The sequence below is a fragment of the Heloderma suspectum genome, chromosome Z, assembly GCF_057233095.1.
Source record: "Heloderma suspectum isolate Gila_16-S chromosome Z, 16-S_ref, whole genome shotgun sequence".
In the NCBI taxonomy this organism is placed as follows: Eukaryota; Metazoa; Chordata; class Lepidosauria; order Squamata; family Helodermatidae; genus Heloderma; species Heloderma suspectum.
In genome coordinates this window covers 9,561,308-9,589,145 of record NC_139476.1, presented here as the reverse complement: position 1 = coordinate 9,589,145, position 27,838 = coordinate 9,561,308, and the positions used below count along the sequence as shown (strand labels likewise).

At 46.2% G+C, this 27,838-nt stretch overlaps 1 protein-coding gene across 1 annotated transcript in view; it reads left to right on the top strand.

Annotated features, from left to right (window-relative positions):
* Positions 1 to 27,838, top strand: part of ARID3A (AT-rich interaction domain 3A) — an 87,186-nt gene that overhangs the window by 46,483 nt on the left and 12,865 nt on the right. Inside the window, exons 4-7 of the mRNA XM_084825800.1 lie at positions 6,392 to 6,464; positions 19,727 to 19,910; positions 25,514 to 25,761; positions 27,489 to 27,800. Of these exons, the coding sequence (XP_084681926.1) occupies positions 6,392 to 6,464; positions 19,727 to 19,910; positions 25,514 to 25,761; positions 27,489 to 27,800 (817 nt within the window). The remainder of the gene's footprint in view (positions 1 to 6,391; positions 6,465 to 19,726; positions 19,911 to 25,513; positions 25,762 to 27,488; positions 27,801 to 27,838) is intronic.

The following is a 27,838-nucleotide window of genomic DNA, read 5'->3' as shown; positions in this document are numbered from 1 at the left end:
CCACCCAAGCTCATGGCCACTGCCGCCTTTTATGGGAGTGGATTCCACAAGTTCCTTGCACTGTATGTGTTTGGGGAAAACGTTCGCCCTCGGTGCTGGACTCCGTTCCTTCGGGTGACTCCATTCCAGTCTTAGGAGAGAGGGTGAAAACGTTCTCTCTCCAAACTCTCTTTCTCTCTCTCTCTCTCTCTCTCTCTCTCGTCTGTCTTTCTCTTCTCCCCCTACCCACCCTAGGGGTGACTATTTATTTTAAACCCGCCTTTCAAGGTGTGCTGCCCCATGAAAATGCAAGCACCGTTTTGACATTGGAACCAGAGATGTTGAACGGCTTTCATTCCAAAGGCTGAGATTGATTTAGGGGAATCTCCCAGAGGCCACATTCCAGTGGTGGGTCAAAGGCAAAAGGGGAGATGCCAAAGTACCAAATGTACCCGCATATTTTAGCATAAATCTGCCAGTCACTAAGCCTTAGGAGAAGCATTTCAGCCTTTTAGGATGGGGAAAAAATCTGCACAATAGCCAGGAAATCAAACAGTCAGAGGTTAGGGGAAAGGGGTGGAACCATCTGGGAAACCCTGTAGGGCTGGATTTCGACCCCAGATTTCGACCCCTACCTCTGCCTTAGCGGCCAGCTCTTGCTGTATCAGCCTGCCCACACTCCGAGGTCTTCTTGGAGAAAGCTGTTCCCTGTGTCCTGACTCTGATGGAGGTTCAGTTGATGGGGACAAAGAGAAAGGGCCTTCTCAGTAGCTGCACCCAAGTTACAGACATCTTTGCCCCATGTTGGCGCCCCTCTTGCTGTGATGGTGAAATATATGTATATTCCAGCAGGCCTCTATCTTGCCAGGTAGCTAATTTCCTATTCAAAGGCTTTGCTTTCTTTGCTGAACCTGCCTCTGGTTTATCGCATTGTCATTTTTATGGACTGCTGTTGTATTTCAGAATTGGCATGAGCCACCCTGAGTGGTGCGTGACCACAGGGAAGGCGGAATATAAATCCGTATATAAATAATAAATAAATACATTTCAATAAAATAAGTTATTTTTGTTATTCACCTCCGAGAGCCTGTCTGTTGGCCGGGTCCTAGGGCAATCTTGTGGCAAGTTTTTTAGAATTGGTGGGTTCCTGGTGACAAGACCTTCTCAATGGTCTTGTCACCAGGTGTGGAATGCCCTGTTTTTAGATGGCTTTTTGAAGATTTTATTTACCACTCTGGAATTTGTTTTAGATGGGGAGCAGTACACCAGTGTTTTATATATTTATTTATTTGCATAAACCATTTCTATGCCGCCCTTCAATTCAGTATTTTCAGGGTGGCTCGCAATAGGTTGTCAAACAGAGGAAAACATTTTAAACACACACACACACACACACACAGTTGACAACAGTAAAGAGCAGCTCTAACAATGATCACGGAAGAAATAAAATATATACATATATGTATATGAGGCTAAAAGTCTGGGAAAATAAAAATCTCTTTGCCTGGCACCTCAGAGACATCTGCCAGGTGAGACTCCCTGGCGGGAGAGTTCCACAAACAGGATGCCGCTTTTTTTTATTGCACAAGGTGTTTTATGATTGAGGCTGCTGTTCTTTATTCTTCTTCGTTGCCTTTTATTGCTGCTGTATGCTTTAGTTTTTAATGTGAGAAAAGCCACTCTGGAAAATTCAGCTGGAGAACAGGGCAGAAATAATTTAAATAAATAACAATCCCATTTGCAGAATTCACGTGCCTGGTGGGGATCTGAGAGGCCTGGGCAGCAAGGAGCATCTGCGTTTTTTGCCGCCGTGATAAGTGAGTGGCAGGAGAGGCCAGTCTGTTAGAGTTCGGCAGCTGCTTCAAAGCGTGGAACATTCTTGCTGACAGGAAGCTATTAATAGCTGGAAATTGAGAGCAGCCAGGACACACGTGTTCCACACTTTGGGGGCATAGCAAACACAGGATCTTCATGGCTCTGCATTCCTGCATGCTCTGCTTAACGGAAAGGAAATGTGTGTCTCCCAACTCAGTTGGAAAGCGAGAAGATTCACTCTGCGTCAAAGGAAATTCGTGGATAATAACACGTGTACTTTTTCTTCCAAGCAGGCAGGCATGGCATGCTTCTTCCTTCTTGCTTCATCTGATTGTTGCATTGTGTTCTGGCCCTGACATTGGGCGAATGGCTCTAGTATGAACTTGGTAGCCAGCAACGCTTCTTTCCTTCGTTTTATTTGTTTTACTTTATTATTCACTTATCCTTTTATATAATGATATCCTAATACATAGCTATACCAGATACTACTTGCAAATTAGGAAGCAATATTAACAATTAAAATCAAAGCTATGGTTTTCCCAGTAGTAACGTATGGCTGTGAGAGCTGGACTATAAGGAAGGCTGAGCGCCGAAGAATCAATGCTTTCGAACTGTGGTGCTGGAGAAGACTCTTACGAGTCCCCTGGACTGCCAGGAGGTCAAATCAGTCCATCCTAAAGGAAATCAACCCTGAGTGCTCATTGGAAGGACAGATCCTGAAGCTGAAGCTCAAATATTTTGGCCACCTAATGCGAAGAGAAAACTCCCTGGAAAAGACCCTGATGCTGGGAAAGACTGAGGGCAAAAGGAGAAGGGGACGGCAGAGGATGAGATGGCTAGATAGCATCACCGACGCAATGAGTATGGACTTGAGCACGCTCCGGGAGAGAGTGCAGGACAGGAAGGCCTGGTGTGTTATGGTCCATGGGGTCACGAAGAGTCGGACACGACTGAACAACAACAATTAACAATTAAAATGTAGTTTTTTTATATACCAGGCCAACTGACATGAGATCATCCCCAGTACAGAAAAAGGTTTTGGATATTTCCTGGAAGTTTTCAGTCCAGTAATAATTTCTTTAAAACCCCACTTTTCTATAAGTCAGTGTGCTATTGATCTCCCTCCTCTAACTCTTTAATTAAATTAGGGTGCATTCCTATGGAGATAGTTGAACTTGGAGGCAGCTGAATATCCAATGCAGGGAGGCAGAGCATGGAGGGGATCCTCTCCTCCGCGCTCCAGCCACCCTGCATTTGCAGCTAGACGGCCAATTTTGGCTGTCTAGCTGGAGGCTGCGTGGCGCATAGGAAGCGTCGTAACAACCTGGAATGCCCCCTTTTCACCTGCTCCATGCTGCACTTAGGAGCATGCCATCTTAGCATGCTGCACTTAGGAGCATGCCATCTATGAGGCAGTGGGGACGGGGCAGGGAGTGAAGTTCTTGGGAACTGAGCTTGGAGCCCTAGCTCCGAGCTCAGTTCCCAGAAACCGAAAAATGCCATGGCAGTCTAGGCGCTGTCTAGCGGCCACAGGATTGCACCTTTAATCAGGTGAACTCTTGTACCCATGTCCCAGACCCTGAGACACCAGTGATCGATCAAGGCTGGGTTTGACCTTCTTTCAGTTAACAGAAACCGCTGTTCAGACCACTGCTAAGAGGTAGATCATCTTTTCAATATCCTCACATGCCACATATACCCTCAAGACACCCCAAAAGAACTGCTGATGCAATCTTCCCCAACCTGGTTCCCTCAAGATGTGTTGGGACTACAACCAAGCTGGCCACAGGGTGCTGGGACTTGTAGTCCAACATATCTTGAGGGCATCCAGGTTGGGGAAGGCTGCATGAGCGGGGTGTGTATTCCAGACTAGAATTCTCATTCAGTGCAGAAGGTCCCGAAATTTTACCATAATCAGGCAAGTGCAGAAGATATGCAAGATTTTCATCAACAATGGTTTTGCTTTCCTTTGCTTCTTGCTCTTCAGGGGCAGTTAGAACATCTGTAGTGCCCCTTGGAGGGGCTATATCAGGGAGCATGAGGTTCTATCTATTATTTCAAAAGAGGTGTGTGTGTGATTGTGACCCTCTCCCATGACATCAGTGCTCTATTCTAGCACATGCCACATCCTGGTTTGGGAATGGCACAGTCAGCCTTTTTGTGTTGCTGGCTGGCTGACTGCTTTTCTTGTCTTTTCTAATTGCTAATTGTGACCTGTGATGTGGGTTTCCCAGAGAATTTCGAGTCAGGGAAAACTTTTCAATGCCCCAAATTAGCCTTCTCCGACCTGGTGCCATCCAGATGTGTTGGACTGGAACTCCCATCACTGGCTGGGGGTGATGTGAGTTAGTATTCCAGTGGATCTGGAGGGCATCAGCTTAGGGGAGGCTAGCAGGCCCAGAGCATGTTTCCCTGACGTAAATGCAGTAAGCAAAACGTTGCACACTGTGTTAATTTTATGGGCTGCGTTTTAACCTCTCACACTGATTTGGGTGAACTTTCCTAGGATTTTAAAAAGAGGGCATGGTCTATTCACAGAATGAGTTTTGATAAAATCTGTATAAACTTGTGTATGAGCAAACACATTCTCAGAGATATTTGAGAATGTTCTTCTTTTTTAAGGGACACAACTGAAATCATGTAACACAACCTTCCCTGATCTGGCACTGTCCAGATGTGTTGGACTACAGCTTCCATCATCCCCAGCCACTTCCATCATTCCCAACCAGCATGTTGGCTGGGGGTGTTGGAAATCGAAGTCCAATGCATCTGGACGGCACCAGGTTGGAAAGGGTGGAATAACAAACAAGAAAGAACACATACAGGTGTTCTCAATAAAGGTGTTTGATTTGGGATTATCTTTTTTGCGAACTTGTAGCAGCAGCTTTCGTTTAAAATTAAATAATAATAATAAACTGCCACTTGATTAATAGGGGCAGCTTTTCGCTGGATGAAATAGTTTTCCGTCCACTGATTTTTTGAAAACGTCAAGCCCTACTCGTAACCCGTGCCCAGTGTCGGGGATTCAGCAGGCTAGAAATCCGCATTTTACAAGCATAGAATGGTGGGAGACAGTGGTAGTGTTTTCTGTGTCCTCCTGTATAGACCCTTGAAAGAGAGCAGCTTTCTCTTGAAAGTGGCCAGGAGGAAGGTGGCGGAGGGTGTAGAAGGCATACAAGAGGGTGGGCCAGTAATTTGGCTCTGGGCCCCCACATGTGTTTGTGTCTGCTGTTGTCCTCTCCATGGCATGCTTGCGACTGCCTTTGCCAAGTTGCTGACTCACGGTTTTCAGTAGCTGTGGAACATCTAATTAGACGAAGGGATGGGCTTAATGTGGTTTAACTCTTAAAAGGAAAAGAGTTTATGGTCCGGTTGCAGCCTAGCATGCTACACTTTCTGTGCCACTCTCTGTTTCTCTCTCACACAATTAAGTCTAGAAACCTGATGGGGCTCTTTTCCACAAAGAAACTAGGACAGGGATGTATGAGAAGTGTATCTTCGCAAATCATCCAAAAAGGTGAAATTCGCAATTGTGATCACTTATTAAAAATGCACATTTTACAATGTGTGTTTTTCAGAAATGCACATTTTTACACTTATGTGGGAAATGTGCACACTTTTGAAAAATGTGCACAGAAACATGCATTTCCTCCCATTTGACATGCACACTTTCCCATTCCATTGAGCTGAAAAATACATTGAAAACAAAATTGGGAGCAAGGCGAAACAAACTTGAACCTGCATTTCAGCAAATTTTGGTGAGCTCGAAAATAGCTGGTTCCTACATCCCTCCCTTAGAAAGCTGCATTTCTGCAGCATTGTGGCAGACGATCTGCCTTGACAGTGACCCTCATTTTGAAGATAGCAGTGCATCTTCTTAAAAACCTGGCTTCTGCTTCAGTATGGCCTTCACCTGTATCAGGATGTCCACACTCTGAGGTCATCAACAGATGCCCTTCTCACTTGCCTGCCTCCAAGCATGGGCAGGTTTAGGAATACAGGGGAGAGGGCCTTTTCAGTGATGGCCCCACATCTCTCAAATGAGTTTCCATTGGGGGTCTGTCAGGTCCCTTTTTTGCAGGTCTTCAGGAAAGCTCTGAAGGCCCACTTCTTGCTGTTGAGCTTTTCTTAATTTGGGGGTCCTGGTTTTATTCGTAGCTGCTACTTTTATTGAATTGTATTGTTTTGCACTGTTTTGCCTTGTACGTTGCCTGGTTCCATCCTTAAAGGTGGCCTAATTTCTTTAAAGGTTAAATAATTAATGAAGATACTGATATTTAGGGTAATCTCATCCTCTTAAACCAGGAGTTGAGGGGCTGCACCCACCTGCCATCACCCAAAATGCTACCACCAGATTTGCCGCTGTGGTGATAAACACCACCACCAAGATGTTCCTTGAAAACAAGGCGTTTGCTCCCTGCACACCTTGTTTTCAAGGAAAAGGGGGGGGGGGTGTTCATTGCCACCACGGCAAATTTGGTGATGGTGGCATTTTTGGGAAGCCCTCCCCACCAGCAAACATGTTTTGGTTTTGCTTCTGAAATTTCCTAAATGACCTGACATTCCCTGTTCTCTCTCTCTCTCCCTCTCTCTGTAGTTGTATGAACTTGATGGGGACCCCAAAAGGAAGGAGTTCCTTGATGACCTCTTCAGTTTTATGCAGAAGCGAGGTGAGCACTCCCTCCTGTTTGTCTGGCAAGTCTTCCACTATAGATGCATTTGCAAAGCCAGCTTTGGGCAACCTTTTGGGGGCACTTGCTAAGGTCACACAAAGAGAGAAATACAGGGCACATCAGTTTATGGTAAAAGTGCAGTACTGGCAGTTGACCCTACACCCCGAATCAGGTAACTTCTACAAAACAGGTAGAGAGGCCCTATAGTTGTGTGCACAGAAGATCCCATATTCAGTCCTTGGCTTCTCCAGTTTACAAGATTCAGGTAGCAGGTGATGGGAAAAGGCCTGAGACCTCAGAAGGCTGGTGCCAGTCAGAGCAGACAATACTGGGATTGATGGATCACTGGACTCATCTGGGAGATGTCCTCATGCTGTATACCTTTAACAATTCGATAACTGCTGGCTGCAGTCTTCGAAACCTCCACAGTTATGGACTGCAAGAGCTCTGGCTTTGGTCGATGATCCCTTGCTAACCACTGGATTCTGCTGTGGAGGTGTTACGGAGTGTTTATGAACACTTTCCAGAAGCTTAGAGAACTGTCATCCCATAAGGCCATAAGTGGGATTTTGTGCTGTTGGACGAAACAGGTTCAGCAGTGGAGCAAGTAGGCAGTGCTGCTGGACATCCATTTTTAAGGTGGGAGTGTTGAGCTTCAGGCCTGTGGGCCAAATCTGGCATACCTGATGTCCTGATCCAGGCACCTGGGGTCCCGATCTAGCCTTTTGGGATTCCCCCGGGCCTACCCCCTTTCCTCCATAAGATGATAGTTTGGTAGTTTGGTTCTTGCATGGCTTTTCCCCATTCTAAAAGTTTGAAATGCCTCTCCAACAGCTCAGTTATTGGCAGTAGGACCTTTAAGTGAAAATATGCCAGTATTTTTTAGTATTTTTGCTTTTGGCGCCACCCACCACTAGAATGCAGCCCCCAAGTGTTTCCATTTTGTTATTGTTCTGGGATTCTGGCATCTGGTCAGTTCTGCTCAGGTTAAATTCCTCTCAGAAATCCGGATTTCAGAATGTTTAGACCGGACACATTCTGTGCATGTCCAGTTTTTACAAAACATTGGACTGAAATGTTTCACTGCGCAGTTTCACTGTATTGCTTTTTCACCATTGTACCATTTCGGAGCAGGCTGGCATGGTCAAAGAAAAGCATTCTTTAAAGAGACACCCAATTCTGTGAACAGGGTGCAAGAATAGCCAATGTGAGATGGCTAAACTGAAGAAACGGCACCATGGCACAACTTTATGAATTAGAAAATAAACTGTTCTTTTAAAATGTTCAGCCGTTCTGATGTTCCTGGGGGAAATTGCAAAAGCTGTTCCTTCAGACATGGACCCAAAACCAGAATTCTGCCCAGCTAAATTTCATTCTAGAAGCTATGCTGGAGATGCAGAAACTCAAAATCCAGGCAGGATCCAGTTGAGGTGGATTCCTTATGCAACTCTATATGTGAGTGATGTAAATGGCGGAGTGTATGTGAGTGAAAGGGGAAGTGGGCACAGAGTAGGTATTCAGAAATTGCAGATAGACAGGTCAGGCCGTTATGAGAAAAAAATCCAAGCTGCAGCATTAGCAGCATAATAATACCTTTTTGATAGATTGAACTAAACAATCCCCCAGATGTGTTGGACTACAACTCCCATCATCAGCCAGCCAGCATAGCCAGTCCTGTCACAACTCCTGAGATTCTTCAAGCAAGGAACATCCTTGCTGTCAGGAGCTATTAATAGTTGCAAATAGGGAGCAGTTGGGCATGCGTGTTCCACACATCAAGGGGCCGAGCACCAGGTTGGGGAAGGCTGAATTAAGACATTCACAATAATGACCAAACTTTCACATTCACCAGAATGCTTCTTCAGGCTAAATGTTCTATATGTGTGTATATGTGTGGGTGTGTATTTAATTTATATACCGTTCAACTGGTAGATGCCCTTGGGGCAGTTTCCAGTCTTTTAAAATAACAATCCCCAAACAACAATAAAAACAAGCAAAACAATAAACACAGCACTCAAAATATTAAAATATTAAAACAGTAAACATATTAATGAGCCGGTAATAAAGTTAATAATCGGAGCAACAGATTAAAGATGAAATGGTTGCTGGAAGACAAACGTCTTAACCTGGCATCTAAATGTATACAGTGAAGGTGCCAGGCAGGTATCCGTGGGAAGGGTATTCCACGGATGGGGGCCACCCCAGAGAAGGCTCTTTTCTTGGTAACCATCCATTACACCATTGTGGGCGGTGTCACACACAGAAGAGCATCCAAAGATGATCTTCACAATCAGACAGAAATATACGGGATAACATAGCATCATAAAGCAATGAAGGAGGGAAGGGAAGATATGATGGGGCGAAGCTCCAGTGTTCAGTTTGGAACAGTCTTTAAGATGGAACAGGGGAGATATTTTGCAGACTAAATTAGGATAAGTTTGTGCCTCGTGCTAAAAGGCCTTCTAGGGAGAAGGTGCAATGGCTGGTCTCCCTTTTTAACATAGAAATGTCTTGGATGATTTGGATCCGTCTCCAGCACTGATTGGAAGACGTGGGGCCTTGTGAGGGAGAAGGTGGAGAAATTCCACCTGCAAAGCTGGAGATCTTAAATGTCGGTGTTGCACTAGGTGTAGCCAGTAGACGCCAATGTTGGGTAATGATACTTAGTGGTTATAGGGAATGTTTCCTCTTTCGTGAAATCCCATTGTTAGGAAATAGAGTGTGGCAGACACCCAAGGCCAAATCTGTGGGTTGATGCATCTTCACTCGTTCTTGGTTTTATTACAATATCCAGGCCATGTCAGAAATATGTCCTGCATGGGTGTGGATTTACTCCAGTTACAGAAATTGACTCTTTTTTGTGGGGGAGGAATAGAAACTGATGCAGGGTCCCTTAGACTTTTTGTCTTTGACATCCGTTGAATACAGCAATGCCCAAAGGCAGGATTAGGAATGTGAGGGCATCATTTTAAAGTGGCCTATATGTTTGTGGTTTATCTTATTTCTCCCCCCGCCACACACACACAAACACACACACATAAACTCAAACACCTTCTTAAATTGCAAAAAAAATGCTTTAAATTGCAAAAAAAATTGGGATTTCAGAAGTGATGGGGGTTGGGGTTGTCATAGGCTCTAGCCAATAAGCATCCACAGGTTTGCATTCTACTGGTTCCCTGATAGAACACAGCTTTACTGGTCAATAAAATACTGGCTGGCAATGCCAGCTGACAGACTTTGTCTGTTTACAAAGGCAAAGAGAGGAGAGATTTGCCTTAAGTCAAGGAATCCGATGGGGGCGGGGAGCAGATGGCCTTGGCCCGCCAAGAACTGATGACTTTGCCTGCCTGCATGGCAGGGGGGAGCCTTTCTGTGGAATGTACATCCCAGAAACCACGGCAGAGGTGGTGGTGGGGGGAAATTGCAGGATGCGTTGGCGGATTTAATATCCTCTTGGGGATCCCCCACCCAGCGCCAGGCCACTTAAGCAAACATGCCGGTGTGGCAAGTTTTTTTGAAACCTCGAGCCCTCTTTGGAGGGGGAAGGAAAGGAGGGGGCACGCCCACGGGTATGGTGGGGGCAGAGTAGCCACACTGAGTGGTCAACATGTTTTCAAAGCAGGAAATGTGCTGTGGACCTAAGCTTAGTTAAGCAGTTGGAATTCCTGGAGGATATGGCCGCGATGCAGTTAAACCGCAAGGAACGAAGGGGAAATTGCTCATGTGAGCCTGCACCACAAGGTGCCCCCGGGTTACTCAGGAGCAAGCGTGACTGCAAGGATGCCACAAATACCTGTGACTCTTCTTCTCTTCCCCCCCTCCCACCCAGCCCAGCTCCCAAAGTAAAAGCCACACATCGACTCACAGCACAACTTGTTTTATACAGGTTGGATCACCCCAAAGGGGTGTTTAGCCTTCAGTCTGGTCTATAACCATCATGCATCACTTTAGAGTAGTATATATTTAGAGTAGTATATATATCCCCAAACTGGGGAGAGGTAACGAGTGGGGTACCGCAGGGCTCAGTCCTGGGCCCAGTGCTCTTCAACATTTTCATGAATGACTTGGAGGAGGAGGTGCAGGGAATGCTGATCAAATTTGCAGATGACACCAAATTGGGCGGGATAGCTAATACTTTGGAAGACAGAAACAAAATTCAAAGTGATCTGGATAGACTGGAGCGCTGAGCAGAAAACAACAGAATGACATTGAATAGGGATAAATGCCAAGTTCTGCACCTAGGAAAAGAAACCAATTGCACAGTTACAAGATGGGGGATACATGGCTCAACCACACTACAAACGAGAAGGATCTTGGAATTGTTGTCGATCACAAGCTGAATATGAGCCAACAATGTGATGTGGCTGCAAAAAAGGCAAATGCTATTTTGGGTTCTTTAATAGAAGCATAGCTTCCAAATCCCGGGAAGTACTAGTTCCCCTCTACTCAGCACTGGTTAGGCCTCATCTGCAGTACTGTGTCCAGTTCTGGGCACCACACTTGAAGAAGGATGCAGACAAACTGGAGAGGGTTGAGAGGAGGGCAACAAAGATGATCAGGGGACTGGAAACAAAGCCCTGTGAGGAGAGACTGAAAGAACTGGGCATGCTTAGCCTTGAGAAGAGAAGACTGAGGGGAGATATGATAGCACTCTTCAAGTACTTGAAAGGTTGTCACAGAGAAGAAGGCCGGGATCTCTTCTTGATCATCCCAGAGTGCAGGACACGGAATAATGGGCTCAAGTGACAGGAAGCCAGATTCCGGCTGAACATCAGGAAAAACTTCCTGACTGTCAGAGCAATACAACAATGGAACCAATTCCCTAGGGAGGTGGTGGGCTCTCCCACGCTGGAGGCCTTCAAGACAAGGCTGGACAGCCATCTGTCAGGGATGCTCTGACTTGGATTCCTGCATTGAGCAGGGGGTTGGACTCGATGGCCTTGTTGGCCCCTTCCAACCCTACTATTCTATGATTCTATGATATGTTCGTTGTTCCTACCGTCGCTGCTCCCCATTAAAAAAAAAAAAGAATGTTTCAAAACCAGCTGCGGAAATGCTCTGCGGATTTGGAGGGGAGTTGGTGGTGTGGGGGGCTCTCGCCAATAAGTGCTGGCCTCATTCTTTCAGAGCTCTCTCCAAGACAGACCAAATGTTGCTTTGGGGAAATTTTGTAGAAAGCAGTTTGGGATGTAGATTCCTCTCATGGATCTGTTCATGGCAGATGCCCTGTGCATAAGAACGTAAGAGCCCTGCTGGATCAGACCCAGGGTCCGTCTAGTCCAGGATCCTGCTCACACAGTGGCCAACCAGCTGTCGACCAGGAACTCTCAAGCAGGGCACGAGCGCAACAGCACCCTCCCGCCCATGTTCCCCAGCAACTGGTGTACATAGGCTCACTGCCTCTGTTACTGGAGGTAGCACAGAGCCATCAGGACTAGTAGCCATTGATGGCCTTTTCCTCCAGGAATTTGTCCAAGTCCCTTTTAAAGCCATCCAAATGGGTGGCCATCACTACTTCCTGTGGTAGCAAATTCTATAGTTTAACTCTGCGCTGTGTGAATTCTCCCCAGATGTTTATTTCCAGTATGTGTGTGTGTGTGGGGGGGGCGTGATTCACACCCTCTACATGCTAACCTGTTCCCCAGCAATGATGGGGGGGTGTCGCTGTTCCCACTTTACAGATGGGGGAACTGAGGCCAGAAGGAAGAGTCATCTGGCTCAGAAACTCCTCCTGGGATCCAAGCCCCAGCCTGTCCGGTCCGGATACGTTTTAATCCCGGAAAATGTGTCACATCAGCCAACAGTAAAACAGCAGCATCACAATAGGGCGATTCCCCTCTCATGTTCTGTGGTGGTTGTTTTTCCTTTTGGTTTTAAGGAAGCAATAAATCAATAAAAGGCGATATCAATAAAAGGGGAAAGGGGCAGGAGAGGGCGGCGAAAGAATGTCTTTTGTTTTGTTTCTCTGCCTCGTTTGAAACCCTTCCTTGCATCGCCTGCTGTTGGTGGTTTTTGGCGAACTTCCCCTCCTCGTTCCCCCTCCCTCACTAAACCAACACTCATTCGCCTGTCTGGAGAATCACTCGGCTCGGGGTTTCCGATCAGTGTGAATCCCGAGTTCTTGTGGGGTGTCCCCCTGAAAGGCTTGGGTTCGGACCCGAATGGGCACCACTACAATTGTTTGTTTTCTTAATTATTTATCTAATTGAAAGAATTGGGACCATCCTGCCCTTCAGTGGAGCATTCACCAGTTCTGATAGCCACTAGCCCTGGCAGGCTTCACAAGCAGTGGCACAAGGCGTAAGGATCCAAAGAGCAGGTAGATGATTCTCAGCTCTGGAATCCACTTGTCCACATCCTTGGGCTGTACGAGCTGAAATGGATCCATAACAGGGACAGGCGACACCCGGGCTACATCCATCTCTGATTCTGTCGAAACGATAGCGCAAGGTAAAATGCAAAACGGGCCTTCGAGGGGTCAGCGTGTTGATCTTCTGGACTTGGCCTAAGCAGGTTCCTAGCCCACCGAGAAAGCTCAGTCGGCTGCCGTTGTGTGGAGAAAGAAGCTTCTTCCCATTACTGTCACTTCCACAGAATAGAGCCAGTGTGGCGTAGTGGCTAGCGTGTTGGACTGGGAGCCGGGAGATCCGGGTTCCAGTCCCCACTCAGCCATGGAAGCTCACTGGGTGACTTTGGGCCAGTCACAGACTCTCAGCCCAACCCACCTCACAGGGCTGTTGTTGTGAGGATAAAATGGAGAGGAGGAGGATAATGTAAGCCGCCTTGGGTTCCTTTGCAAGAGGAAAAAAGGTGGGATATAAATGCAATAAATAAATAAAATCAATAAATAAAAAACAGGCCCTAAGACGGACCCTAATCTGTGTTCGGCCGTGTTCGTTGTGAGTCTTCCACCATTTTTGTGCTCTCGACGTCGGACTTGCCATTCCATTCTTCTTAGTCACTCAGCCTGCCAAGGAGCCAAGATAACTCTACAGCAAGGGTGTCAATGCTCAAGCCTGGGGGTCAAATACAGCCCACCCAGGGTCCCAATCCAGTCTTCTGGAGTTTCCCAGACAGCCACGCCGCCTTCTCTTGGCCCCAGCTCTTCCCCCCCACCCCCCAGCTACCAACCATTTGGCGGTTTCCTGGCCTTTGTGCAGCCCTCTTCTAAAAGGCTGAAATATTCTCCTAAAGCTTAGTTTCTGGCAGTAAGAGCTTTAAGCTCAAATACGCTGGTATCTTTTGTACCTTTGGCCTTCTCCCTGTTGCCTTTCGTCCCATCCACCACTGGAATGCGGCCCCCCAAGAGCTTTTCTGAAATGGCATTCAGCCCTCAGGCACAAAGAGGTTCCACACACCTACTCTCCACTTTGGCTGAGGATGTTTGTGAGTGAGCGTATCCACAGCCCAAGTCATCCGCCGATTCCAGGAATCAACGAGGTTCTTAGCAGGCCAGATCTGTGGGAAAGTCCTGCAGAGTCATCAGGGGACTATCCAGATCCATAAGTCTCCAGGTGCAGACTGTCGAAACTGGTCCCGTCCCCTGCCGCTGCCCTTGAAGAGGTTCAAAGCACCCTGCAGTCCAGACCTGATCCAGGACTTACCTGTCCATAACAACAGAGTCATACTCAACCACAAAAGGTGGTTTGGTGCGCAGAATTCATTTCCCCCAAGAGTCTCAGCTTTCATTTTAAACAGCCCCCCTCCCCCAAGTTTCTAGAAGTCATGATTGCTCAAAAGTGTGTGGGGAAAGTGACGCCAGAGGAGGGGTTGAATACGATGACTACCGGGGTTTCCGTGAGCTCTTAGGCTCCTTGCCAAATCAAGCGAATTGTGTGACTTGCATCCCTGGGTTGTTGCTGCTGTTGGGTTTTAGTTTGGTTTTATATGCTACTTTTAAACACCTTATATGATGTTTTATCATGTTGTATTTTATGGTTTTAATTGTTGTGAGGTGCCCAGAGAGCCTCAGCTGTTGTGCAGTATATAAACGTAGTAAATCGTCGTCATCTGCAGATTCACCTTTTGTTTTTGCTGAAGTTGGATTACTATCACCATTATTGTAAAATAAGGGCAGACTAAGCAACCGATACTGCTCATAAATGCATTGAGCTCCCGTGACATGAGCCTGGAGAGGTTCTCAGCTTTGGCAACAGTTTAAGGGAGACTCGTCGTGCGTGTGCCAAAACTCAGGCACTGCAGAGAGTTAAGAATGTGCCCATCGCTCCTGTGAGTGTGTGTGTGTGTGTGTCCTACATCCACCCAAACGGACAACAAGAGGAGATATGAACGAAAAGGGCTTTTTAAAATAGCACAATGCAAATCGAAGAAAAGGCCTTTTTAAAATAGCGCAATGCAAATCAAATGCCCTCGGCTATCCATGGCCAGCTTCAGCTAAAATTTGTGGAGAAAATGGGAGCAGTGCCTGTTTTTGGAACGTACAGGAAGGGTCTTGGTGATGTGGTGGCAAGCTGCAGGCTGCTAGGGGTTGATTCCCCCCCCCCCCCAAATGTTACCTTTCGGTATGCATTTTTACACATGTCAGTGCGGCTGGCTGTATCTGAATTCAGACTGGGGGGCTGCGTGGTCCTTGAGGACGCTGGAGCAAACAGACCTTATAATGGGTTTGCCCCCTTCATAAGCAACACAATTTCTAATCGTTGCAATGGATCAGTGGTGCAGGTAGCAATGAACATTTCTCTCTTCCTCCTCACCCAGCAACCATCCCATCCTTTACAACTGCTTCTACATTCCTGGTATTTTAGAGTGAAAAAAGCAAAACAAAAGCAGTTAGCCAACCCTGATTTAAAACAAAAACAAAAACAGACGTACTCCAAGCATGTGCAGTTTCACATTTGTAACACTAGTCTTAGGACCTTTCTAATATAGAAAGAAATGATATAGAATTTGCATAAAATTTAGGGAGTTTGCTTCTGCTGCCCTCATGCTAATTTCCTTGAGAATAAGTGCCATTTTTGGTGTATAAAAAGGATAACACATATTTTAAAGTAAGAAGAAAAGAATAATATTTATGTATTAATGAATCACATTTCTATACTGCCCAATAGCCAAAGCCCTCGGGGAGTCGGGGGGCGGCTAAAGTTAAAACTGTACAATGCAACAACATGATAAAACGTAAGATAAAATGATGAAAAGTTTAAAACCAAAGTAAAATCAGCGTTTGTAACCAGGTGCATGCATGGCCAGCTACCCCCTGTGACTATTAAAAATTTTTTTAAAAGACCTAAGAAAAGTTGCTGTGGTGAGGAGTATCAGCCCCAGTTGGCTGCCCAGTTGCTGATTCCAGACCTGTTGCCACTGCCCCTGTCATCTGGCACTGTCTAGGTGGTCATTTGCTGTGTTGTCGGAAATTTGCCCTAATGCATACATGACGGACAGATTTTATATTTTAGGGGAGCTTCCCCCAGTCAGATACCCCAGCGCCTTTTTACATATAAAGGAGCTGTTGCTCACCTCCCTTTGGTTCAGACAATTCCCCTTTCCTTCTGATTTCCCTCTCCTGTCATGTTTCAGTTCCCGGCACTGTGGATTTGTAGCTGCTGCTGTAGCTAAGACGAGGTGCGAAACCTCTATACCAAGGGCACCCTCTGGGTGCCCACACCAACTCCGTGGCTATGCTCCAGACAACTGTTATTATTTTCTCCTTCCTGATCTGTCCCCCAGCTAGAAGGCTGCTGGAGGAAACCTCGCACAAGCTGGTGACACAAAAGGGCTGTATGCAAAAGTAATTTTGTCGCTGTTATTGCTGCACGCCGAACGAAGGTACTTCTCTGCAGTGGCCCCAGAGCTTTGGAACAAGCGGCCATCGGAGGTCCGTCATTGCAGGCTGTTAAGAAGGCCTTAAAAACGTATTATTTTACCATTGCCTTCTCTTGATATGAGTGCTGTTGTTGCTGTTATTGCTGTAGCAGTTGCTGCTGGTTTTATTGTTGGCTTTTATTGTTGCTTTCATTGCTACTCTATTGTGTTTACATTTTTATCGGTTTTAATATTTTAACCGTTTTCATGTACTTTATTGCTGCGAGCCGCCTTGGGAGGGCTTCTGCCCTGAAAGGTGGCCAAGAAATTTTTTAAATAAAAAATAAACTATCTGTAAGTCTGCCTACTCTGGGCTGTGGCCACACCCACTGCTACAAGGCAGACACCCCCTCACACACACACACCCTGACAGGTTCCAACCAAGGTAATGCGCACCTTAACAGGAAAAAGTTTCCTGATCTAAGAATACTGCACATATGTAGCGATGGCCTCTTTTTAACAGGGAACCAGCTGTTAGAACCACTGCAAACTCACCCGTGCCACGAATTTGTCCAAGTCAGCAAAGGCAGTGGTCCTGTACCCTGACGTCTTCTAGAAGCAACTTGTTGGTTTCTCATTTTCCACCAGTAGTGGAAGTGTTATCCTGTTCCAAATAGAAGCATCTCTCTAGCCTAGTTCTCACAAGCCAAGCTAGCCCAGGTTACTAGTAGCCTGGCACTCTATCTATCTATCTATCTATCTATCTATCTATCTATCTATTTATTACATTTTTATACCCCCCAATAGCTGAAGCTCTCTGGGTGGTTCACAACAATTAGAATGATAAAATACAGAACAATACAATATAGATGATAAAATACAGTTGAAAACTTTAAAACTACAGTATAAAAATAAAATAATCAAACAGAGCTTGCTGCAAGAAATTTAAAATACAGCACGAGATAAAAACAAACTAAAAAATCTAAAATGCCTGGGAGAATGAAAAGGTCTTCACCTGGCACGTAAACGAGTACAATGTAGGTGCCAGACGAACCTCTCTGGGAAGTTCATTCCACAACCGGGGTGCCACCACAGAAAAGGCCCTCTTCCCAGTAGCCACCCAGCTCAGCTCCTTCGGCGGGGGCTTCTGGAGGAGGACTGCTGAAGCTGATGTTTGGATTCAAAGCAATAAACTGACCAGGCTACCAGGATGGGGATCCCTCTATGCCTAACAGTAAATAGGGATGCCATAACATTTATTGATTATTATTTTTACCCCCTCTTCAGGGGTAAACTGTTGATTCAGTGGCCGTGTGAAGAAGCAAACCAAATACCCAAAACTTTAGGTTAGGAAACTTTAGGTTAGGAAACTTTCCCTAACCGTCAAACTTAGAACTCAGGCTTTAAAATCTTAGTAAAGGTAAAGGTGTCCCCAACCAGTCGTGTCCGACTCTAGGGTGCGGTGCTCATCCCCGTTTCTAAGCCGAAGAGCCAGCGCTGTCCGAAGACGCTTCCGTGGCCATGTGGCCGGCATGACTGAACACCGAGGTGCATGGAACGCGGTTACCTTTCCCGCCGAGGCGGTGCCTATTTATCTACTTGCGATTTCTTGCTTTCGAACTGCTAGGTTGGCAGGAGCTGGGGCTGAAGACGGGAGCTCACTCCGTCACGTGGCACTCGGGTCTTGAACTGCTGACCTGCCGACCTTCCAGTCTACAGTTCAGCGTCTTAACCACTAAGCCACTGCGGCCCCTAAAATCTTAGTACAACTATGCAAAGGATTATTAAATCAGCACTTATATAATCACAAATAATCAATTATAAAACTATTGATAAGCCTTTATAGGTTTGTAGTAAGAAAAATAGTAGAATAAATTGTCAAATTTAACTTACAGTTGCATTGGGTGTTCATAATAAAAGCTAAGACCCTAAAAATTGAATGCAGAAATATTCCTAGCTGGATCCAATTTTGCTCACCACAAGTGATGCAAAGATAGATAGATAGATAGATAGATAGATTGATTGATTGATTGATTGATTTTATTGCATTTCTATACATCCCATAGCCAAAGCTCTCTGGGTGGTTTACAGCAGTCAAAACATTAAATACAATATAAAAGTTTTAAAAACCATTTACAAAAAAGCACACAAAAGCACACAGACAATATATACAAACAACATACAACTAAAAACAACATTGAACTATCAGTCATATACCACTATATGCAATTATCTTTATGTGGTTTCATTTCATTGCCATATGAAGGTCCCTACATGTTGCCATGTAGGAACGTGAGGCAGGGTGACATTTTCAGGAGCAGGGCAGCAATGGCCAGTTCCTGAAGAAATGAAACACAGTTTTTAACAAATATGACCAGTTCATGGAAACTGTGATGAAAAAACCCATTGGCGACTGGTGTCAAATGGTGGGCTGTTATACCATTGCCTTCTTCAACCTCCAGATGTGTAGGGACTACAGCCTCCATCAAATGTGTTTTTGCTTTGTTTTTTTAAACTTATTTCGTACCACCATAAGGTCTAGAAACTTAATTGTACTTCTGGTATTCATGGGTTGATGTGGGGAAGGGCAAGGAGAAGGGCAGGACACAGCAACCCTGCCCCAAACTGCCGAATGTCTCTGTACCAATAAGGACATCGTGTGGTGGCTAAGACTACAATCCTATGCCTATTTATCTGGGAGTAAGCCCCGCTGAACTTAATGGGAGTTCATTCTGGGTAGACATGTGTAGGATTACGCCGTAAGAGACTGTGCTTGATTCAGGACATCCCTGGTTGAAGCCTTGCCTCAGCCCTCCTAATGTGCAATTAGGGATACTGGAGAAATTTGAGACGGACAAAAATGAGCTCAGACTTGTAAGAATCCGACCTGCGGAATCCGCTGCGGACCGACCCCCTCAGGCCACATGGAGTCTGTGGACTTCCAGATGAGTTTTTTACTTTCCCGAAACCTACACATATAAATTCGTGGGAAAATACGCACGTTTCTGCTGAGGAAACGGAATTGAACAGAATGGGGGACAATACACTAAACGTTACGTACGGAGGTAAATTACGTAAATACGTACATAATTGCTTGCTTATTTTTCCGCATGACAAAAAATATTCGCATCCGTCTGTGGGCGGATGACAGAACAAAAGCCGGCTGACAATCTGCGAAACACCGATGGAGCAGATATCACGCAGTCCGTACATTGCTATGTGCAAGATGAAACATACGAACGCTGGCTTACCTTGCAGGGTTGTTGTATGGATTCTAACGGGATGTTGCGCGTGAAGCACTTTGTACTCTAGAAAGCACTATACAAATGTTAAATGTTGCTATTGTGACAATATTTTTAAAAAGGAAGACGGGTTGAAATCCTCTGCTAAATTCTGCAGCCAACAGCAAGTTGAGGTGTGATGCTGACTGTTGTCTCGAGAGATTTCAGGGCAGCCCCCCCCACACACACACACACCTTTTTCTCTCTCTTTGCTTGCAGGGACCCCGGTGAACCGAATCCCCATTATGGCCAAGCAGGTGCTAGACCTCTACATGTTGTATGTCCTGGTAACGGAGAAAGGCGGCCTGGTGGAGGTGATCAACAAGAAGCTCTGGAGAGAGATCACCAAGGGTTTGAACCTGCCCACCTCCATCACCAGTGCGGCTTTCACGCTGCGCACTCAGTAAGTCCCGGGAGGGTGCCACACAAGCTGGGAGAAGGGGCAGGAAAGGGCAGCCCATACAATCGTGGAGTTGGAGCCACGGACAGGCGGATACATTTGCGGCACTTGTGATTTAGGGGGAAAGCGGCGAAGGGGGAAGGCAACACGATCAAAGCTTAACAGAAGTATGACTGGGGTAGAGAAAATGCAAAGGGGGACGTTTTTCTTCCTCTCCCATAAGACTAGAGCTCTGCTTCTATCAGATGGAACTGATTGGCAGGAGGTTCCAGATAGACAAAAGCCCCTTCACACAACACAGAATCAGTGTGTGCATAGACCCTATGTGTCTATGGGCATGAGCTGAGATGGCTTTCAAAGGGGACTCATATCCCATGGAAGAGGAGAGAAGGCTCTTGACGGCTCTTGGTCCTGAAGGGTGTATGGCAAGAAACACGCAGGATGCATGTGGTCCCCACAGGGCCTTTCCCTCAGGTGCTCCTGGGTGCTGCCAAAATTTCTTTATTATGCAATTATTTACAATATTTGTATACTGCTCTACATCTAAAACAGAATTTGGAGCGGTGAACATAAAAGGTAAAATAGTGAAAGAATAAAAAGATTTAAAAATTAAAATTACGCTTTTTAAAAACAGAATGCCAATAAAAACCGTGGCTGGTCAGATAAGGAATGCCTCCTGGAACAGTGCTGTTTTCAGGAGGTGCCGGAAACGACACAGGCTTGGCGCCTGCCTGACCTCCAGGGGCAGGGAGTTCCAAAGAAAGGGCGCCACCACACTGAACACTCTTCTCAGGGTGGACTCCAATTGGGCCATAGGTCCATGTGGAACCACAACAAGCAAGCTCTCTAATGACCTCAGTGACTGGGCAGGTTGGTAAGGGAGAAGGCATCCTGGTTCCAAGTTTTTTAGGGCTTTGTGCACTAGTACCAAAACCTTAAACCTGACCCAGTAGCGGATAGGCAGCCAGTGCAGTTCCCTCAGCAAAGGAGCTGCACGCCAGCCAAGCGGCTGCATTCTGCATTCTTCCAGAGAAGCTCCAAGGGCAGCCCCACATAGAACTCATTGCAGTAATCCAGTCCTGAGGTTACCAGCTCCTGTACCCCTGTGGCCAGACTATCCTTGTCCAGCAGAGGCCGTAGCTGGCAAACCAGCCAAAGCTGGTAAAAGGCACTCTGAGCCTTTTATTGCTGTGACACCCCAGGAAAAAAGGGTGCATGAGGAGTCGTCCCCATGGGCCGTCTTTCCCTGGAGAATCAGGCTAGTATTATTGGGATGAGGATGAGGGTGAAGGAAATTGCTGCAATGTGGGGGTGGGGGGAGTTCTACCCTTGTACCATCCCAGTGGTACTAAACTGCCCATCGCTGGAACATAGCCATGTTTATACTGCTTGAATTATAGTTTAGTACACTGTTGGCTTGTTTTGCTTATGCATTTTAAAGTTTTGTTACAAGAGCATAAGAAGAGCCGTTCCGGATCAGACCAAAAGCCTCTCTAGTCCAGCATTCTGTTTCCACAATGGCCAGTCAGATGCCTCTGGAAAGCAGGATATGAGTGCGATAGCACCCTCCCGCTCCCCTGCACGCTGCCTCTGATACTGGAGGTCCTATATAGCCATGATGACGAGTAGTGAATAAAGGCGGCCTAAAAATAATTTTGAATAAATAAAATACAGTTAAATAAATACATAACAATTGTATTATATGTTTGTATTCTTATTTTTATAGCTGCATTTTGTTCAGCAAAGGCAGCTTATAAATATTTAAATAAAATAAAATAAAAATATATGGAGCCTCCGTGTTCAGAAGCAATCTGCCTCTAATAACAAATGCGGGGGCTGAGCAGTGTGTGTGTGGCGGGGGGAGCGACTGGGCTCCGTGCTCTGCTGGGGGGCTTCCCAGAGGCGTCCAGCTGACTCCCGCTGTTGCTGGCCCAGATGGAACCTTTGGTCTGATCCAGCATCTCCTGCCTCTAATGTTTCTCTGAGGACACTTTCTGTTTTCTAGCCTTTAATGAGGGTTGGGCAAACCGCTAGAGGAGGAAGATGGCTCTGTCGGTGGCCATCAGCCACGAAAGCTACAACTCCAAGCATCAAATGCAATGGGGCAGGGACTTTCGCCCTCATGCCCAGCTTGAAGCTTGTTTATCACCAGCAACTGGTCTTCTGAGATATACTCGTCCTGATCATGGAGGTTCTATTTAAGCCATCATGCCTAACCTTTGTGGCTAGACTGCCAGCTCCTCCTCCTCCTCCATGAATTTATCTATTCCCATTTTAATAAAAGAGCCCTGATCGATCAGAGCAAAGATCCGTCTAGTCCAGGGATGTAAAACCTCAGGCCCGGGGGCTGAATCTGGCCCTCTGGGGCTCCCCAGAAAACCATGCCCCCTTCCCTTGCTGCACCCCCTTTCCCCCCAACCACTGAATATTGGTTGTTTCCTGGCATTTGCATGGGTATTTTGTTTTGTTTTGCCCATTTTAAAAGGTTGCCATGTCTCTCCTAAGACTGAGTTACTGGGCAGTAAGAGTTTTAGGGTACAGTCCTATCCAGACAGTTGAACCTGGATGCTGCCAAGTATCCAGTGCAGGGCAGGAGGAGAGCAGCAGCTCTGTTCTCCAGCCACCCTGCATTTCTGCTAGACGGGCGATTTCACCTGTCTAGCAGCAGTGTCTCGGAGGAGGAGGGAAGGAGGCTTGGGCGGCCATAGGAAACAGTGCAAGGCAGCCCCCCCGTCTCCTCTCGTCCCTACCCCCAGGAACACCCCCTTTTCCCTGTCTCCACACTCTGTTTTCCGAGCGCAGAGATATAGCCGGTGCAGTTCTGTTTGCGCTGGATAAGAGGGGGCAGGGGAGGTGTGAGGGGCTCCGAGCTCGGAGCCAGGAAACCGAACTACCTTATGCCCCCCCAGACAACGTCGGAGCAACGTAGGATTGCTCTCATAAACTAAAATACACTGGTATTTTTGACTCTGCTGCTTTCACCTTTGTCCCCACGCACCACTGGAATACAGCCTCCAAAAGCGTCTCCACAATGGAATTCAGCCCTTAAGCTGAAAAAGGTTCTGCGCCCCTGATCTAGTCTAGCATTCTGTTTCCAACAGTGAACAGCAAGAAGCCTGCGGGAAGCTCACAAACAGGGCCTGAATGCATCAGCAGAGGCTCCACTTAACTTTCATGGCAAACCAGTCAAGCTGGGCTCTCACCTAATCTGTGTTTGCCCAAATGCTTAGATTTGCACACACAGCTTTTAAAAGATGTGTGCTGTAATCCTAAACACACTTACTAGGTTAATCCAGTGATTACATGGAAGTAAATTCTGTTGTTAGCATTCATAGGATTGCATTGTTAAGTTTTAAAATTCCACAAAACATCAAGTGGGTAATATTGTCCTAGACTTTCACAAATACTAGGGTTGGCCCTCAGCGATTTACCGGGAAACACACATGTGCGCACGCACTCAGAGATAACTTGGTAATAAAAAAAGTTGATGAATCTGCATTAATACCCTGACACTGCAGTCTTTTTAGATGTCCACTGAGAAGTAAGTCCCATCATTTTCAACGGGGCTTACACAGAGGTGATTATGAACAGGACTGTAGCCTGGATTGAGTATCTGAATTTGGATTGTGTGTGTTTTTATGTGTGTGTTTTTCAAAGCTTAAATTTATTCAGCAAGGTGGTCATTTTCAGCACATCAACAGACTGGGTGGGGGGAGGGATGTGTAAATATCACACACACCCTCCCCATAATTTTCATGCAGGAGAACTGCATGGAGTTCCCATCCTGAGGTCGCACCCCTCCTCCTTTTTTCTTTTCTTTTTTTGTCTTTCGATCTTCTTTCACTTCCCTTCCCCCAGCTTTTACATCCACCCTAATCAAGGCTAAAGTTAATTAGTCTGGAATTCAGAGGGCCAGGTGGCGGAAGGGGATTTGGGGTAGGGAGAACTTAGGTGTGGGGGGTAGAGCGAGAGGAAGGCTATTAACTCCTTGGGAGCTGCAGGCTTGTCTTGTTTTTGATATTTTAAATTGCCCCCACCGCAGACCCCTGCAAGCAGAGAATAAGGATGTGTCCGAGCTTTGCACCAAATGGCTCAGTGTCTGGTTTGTAGTATTAGCCCAGAATAATAAGGAATGTCAGGTTAAAGAAATGTGTTTTGCTGTTCTTCTTCTCAGGGCTCCAAGGTTTGTAGAGCAATCCAACATCTGCTCCAGGGATGACAGACTTTCCCCCTGGTTTCAGGGATGCGTCTTGGGAACGGATCCAGCTGGCCCCCATTTTGCCATTACTGCTGTTGGAACAGAACAGCACAGGGAACAGGGGTTTCTGCATTCATGCTAAACAGGCAGGTGGGAAAGGGCAGGCGCAGATCTCCCTCTCTGCCTGTGAACCTCCCTCTTTTGGGGCAGAGAGGGGAACCATACCAATAGGGATCAGAAAAAAGAGCTGCAAGGCTGGAAACCAAAATCAAAAAAGGAACAGCTGCGCCAATTGAATTCCCAACACTTTTCGACAGGAGTCTTTACCAAGGGAAATTTATCAAGGGAATTTTTAATACTTGTCAGATCATAAAACGTATACATTTATAGAGAGAAAATTTTAACATCTTTTTTTTTTAGGATAGTTTAGCATATTCTGAAGATTCTAATTAGTCAATACATATTATTCAAGAGTTCTTTTGGAAACATGTAAAATTGTATTTTAAATGCTTTGGTGTACATTATATATTATTTATCATGTATTTTATATTTTGTGTTCAGTTTCCTTGATAAAGATTCCTGTTGAAGCGCGTTGGGAATTCCATTCGTGCAGCGGAGAGGGGAACCCACTCCATCCTGTGTCCTCTGGGACGCCTCGCCCCCGGGACTATACGATTGCTGCCTAAATCAATGAATAGTGTCATGATTTACCAACACATTTAAAATGGGCCGTAGGTTATTTAAAAATATAAATATAACTTTAATAAAAGCACTTCCAAGACTGAGGGAGAATGGAACATAGGAAGTTGCCTTATACTGATTCGGTCCGTTAGTCCCTTTTGCTCAGCGCTGTTGACACCACCCTCCCTGCAATAGAATAACAAACCATTGTTTGAAAGCCGCTCCTTTAAAGGCAAGGTGTGCACCTTCTGGCGAAGGGCAGAAAAGGAGGCAGCCTGGCACAGCTCCATGGGGAGGGCTTTCTTTTGCACCCACTTCTCAATAATGCTTACAGAGTGGTAGGCAAACTTTAGGCTTGTTGGACCTACTTTGGTTTTTACTAGTACCCTGAGATCCACCAACTGGAGTCCGATGCTAAAGCCATGCAGGTAGAATTAAAGGATTCGGGGCCCAGGAATTTGTTCTGAGTATCCAAACCGAATGGAGCCTCCCAGTCCTTCCACCCAGAAATCACCCCAAGCTTTCTTCCTTTCAGCCGTATAATTTAAGGTGGGAGGGGAATCATTTTTGCTGTTGCTGCTATCGCCCAACCGTTGGGAGTTAGAAATCCTTCCCCGTCTACTGCAAATCACCTTCCAGGAGGCCTACCCTCTGCCCACCCCAGGTGGCTTTGGGTTGTAATGACGCAGCATTCCTTCTTTTGTGTTTGTGTCTCTTTTTCGGAAAGGTATATGAAGTACTTGTACCCGTATGAGTGTGAGAAAAGAGGACTGAGCAACCCCAACGAACTTCAGGCCGCCATCGACAGCAACCGGCGGGAGGGCCGCCGGCAGGGGTTCAGCGGCTCGATCTTTACCTACTCCCCCAGCGGCACTCACAACATGCTGTCCTCCCCCAAACTTCAAGTACCAGCCTTGGGAATGGCCTCAGCCACGAATGGCAGCCCTATTGTCCCAGTTCCAAAAATCAAGAAAGGTAACTGCCTGCCCCCTTCCTTGAGCATTGGGGTGGGTGGGAATAGGGACACTGGTTCCCACAGGCTGGTGCTGGGAGACGTTGTCATCCAAAACATCTGGAGAGCACCAGGTTGCCAACCCCTGCACGAAACTTTCCAAGGAACCCTCGTTTAATGAGCCTCCATGGCTTTGGGCAATTGTCTCTGAAGTCTTATCTTAGCAGTTGGTGCTGTTTACTTGAGCTGTAAAGCATGACGTGATGAAAATAATTATTGGGGGGGGCGGCACTCTTCCAGTCCCCTCAAAGCAGTCATTAAAAGTCCTGTTAGCGGTGTCCTGCCCCTATCTCCCCAGAACATGCCTCTTACAGCTTGGTTCAGAATGCATTGTAGGTAACTGAGAAGCACTAAGGTGTGTTTAGTTGCTTTGTGCAGTTATTCTTTTTAAAACCACCAACAGGTTGAGCTACTTTGGGACACTGGTCAAAAGCAACAATGCTTATAATGGGCTTTTCTACATCAGGCTTTTATCCTGCACCTTTACGGAGGCTTCTGCTTGCAGATTCTTTGTGTGATCAAGATTAGCTCCTTTACACATTTTTTTCCCCATGGTTTTTCTTTCTCTGCTTTTCTAAATGTTTCATTACACAACCACTAGATCATGCTGAGGTATAATGAAATTGCGCAATTGCACGAGAGTCTCATTCCGCCATTTGTAGATGAGACCACACTTTCCTCCATCTAAAAAAAGCTGGGGAAATGGTTGCAAAGAGCAGGAGAGGCCCTGGAAGATGACAATGTCGTGTAAAGGAACTGCAAACTAACATGAGTGAGCAATCACAAACACACAGTACAAGCCTCATGTAGAAAAGCTCAATTTGGGGGGGGGGGCGGGTACATGTATCAAATTTGTGATATGACAATCGGATATGTTTAACTTAAGTTACTTGCCCCAGCCTTTGTGCTGACTCTGCAAGCTGGTACATATTAAAATGAATTTACTTGCCCCAAACTTTAAGTTACTTGCCCCAAACTTTAAGTTACTTCCCCCAAACTTTAAGTTACTTCCCCCAAGCATAAGTTACTTAAGTAAGTTACTTAAGCTACATAAGTTACTTAATGTATGTTACTTAACTTAAGTTACTTAACATAAGTTACTTAAGTTACTTTAAGTTACTTCCGCCAAACCTGTTATGTAAGTTACTTAACGTAAGTTAACGTAGGTTACTTAATGTAAGTTAATGTAAGTTTCTTAACTTACTTCCCCCAAACTTAACTTACTTAAGTAAGTTACTTAACCTATGTAAGTTACTTAACGTAAGTTACTTAATGTAAGTTTCTTAAGTTACTGCAGTAACTTTAAGTTACGTCCCCCAAACTAGAGTTCCTTAAGTAAGTTACTTAAGTAATGTAAGTTACTTAACTTAAGTTACTTAACATAAGTTACGTATGTTACTTCAGTTACTTCCCCCAAACGTAAGTTACTTGCCCCAGACTTTGTGCTGAGTCTGAAAGCTGGTACATATTAAAATGAATTTCAGTCAACTGGACTTTGGCTTGGAACATTTGAAAAAAGACTTGAGCATGTGCAGAGTGCTTTCCCCCCTCTCATCGACTCCACATGTCTGCGATTTACGGAGCAAGACCAGCAGGCCCTAATTTGAAAGGCTGTGCTCAATAGAGATGCTTTTCCGTCGTTGCAGTGGCTTGTCCCGTCCGTCTTTCCTCCCCACCCCCTTCCCTGCAGAGGAGGACCCCACGATCCCCATTGCCATGCCCAGCCGCCTGCCTGCCTCGCTGGCGGGCCACCCCGTTGTCGCCGCTCAGGCTGTTGCAGCGCAAGCGGCAGCCGCCCAGGCAGCAGTGGCCGCCCAGGCCGCCGTGTTGGAGCAGCTGCGGGAGAAACTGGAGTCCGGCGAGCCTCCGGAGAAGAAGATGGTGCTCGGGCCGGACGAGCAGCAGCGCCTGATGCAGCGGGCAATCCAGCAGAACCTCCTTGCCATGACCGCCCAGCTCCCCATGACCATCCGGATCAACAGCCAAGGGACGCAGTCTCCAGGTCAGCAGGTCACTGGATATCCCCTCTCTTCCCAGCTG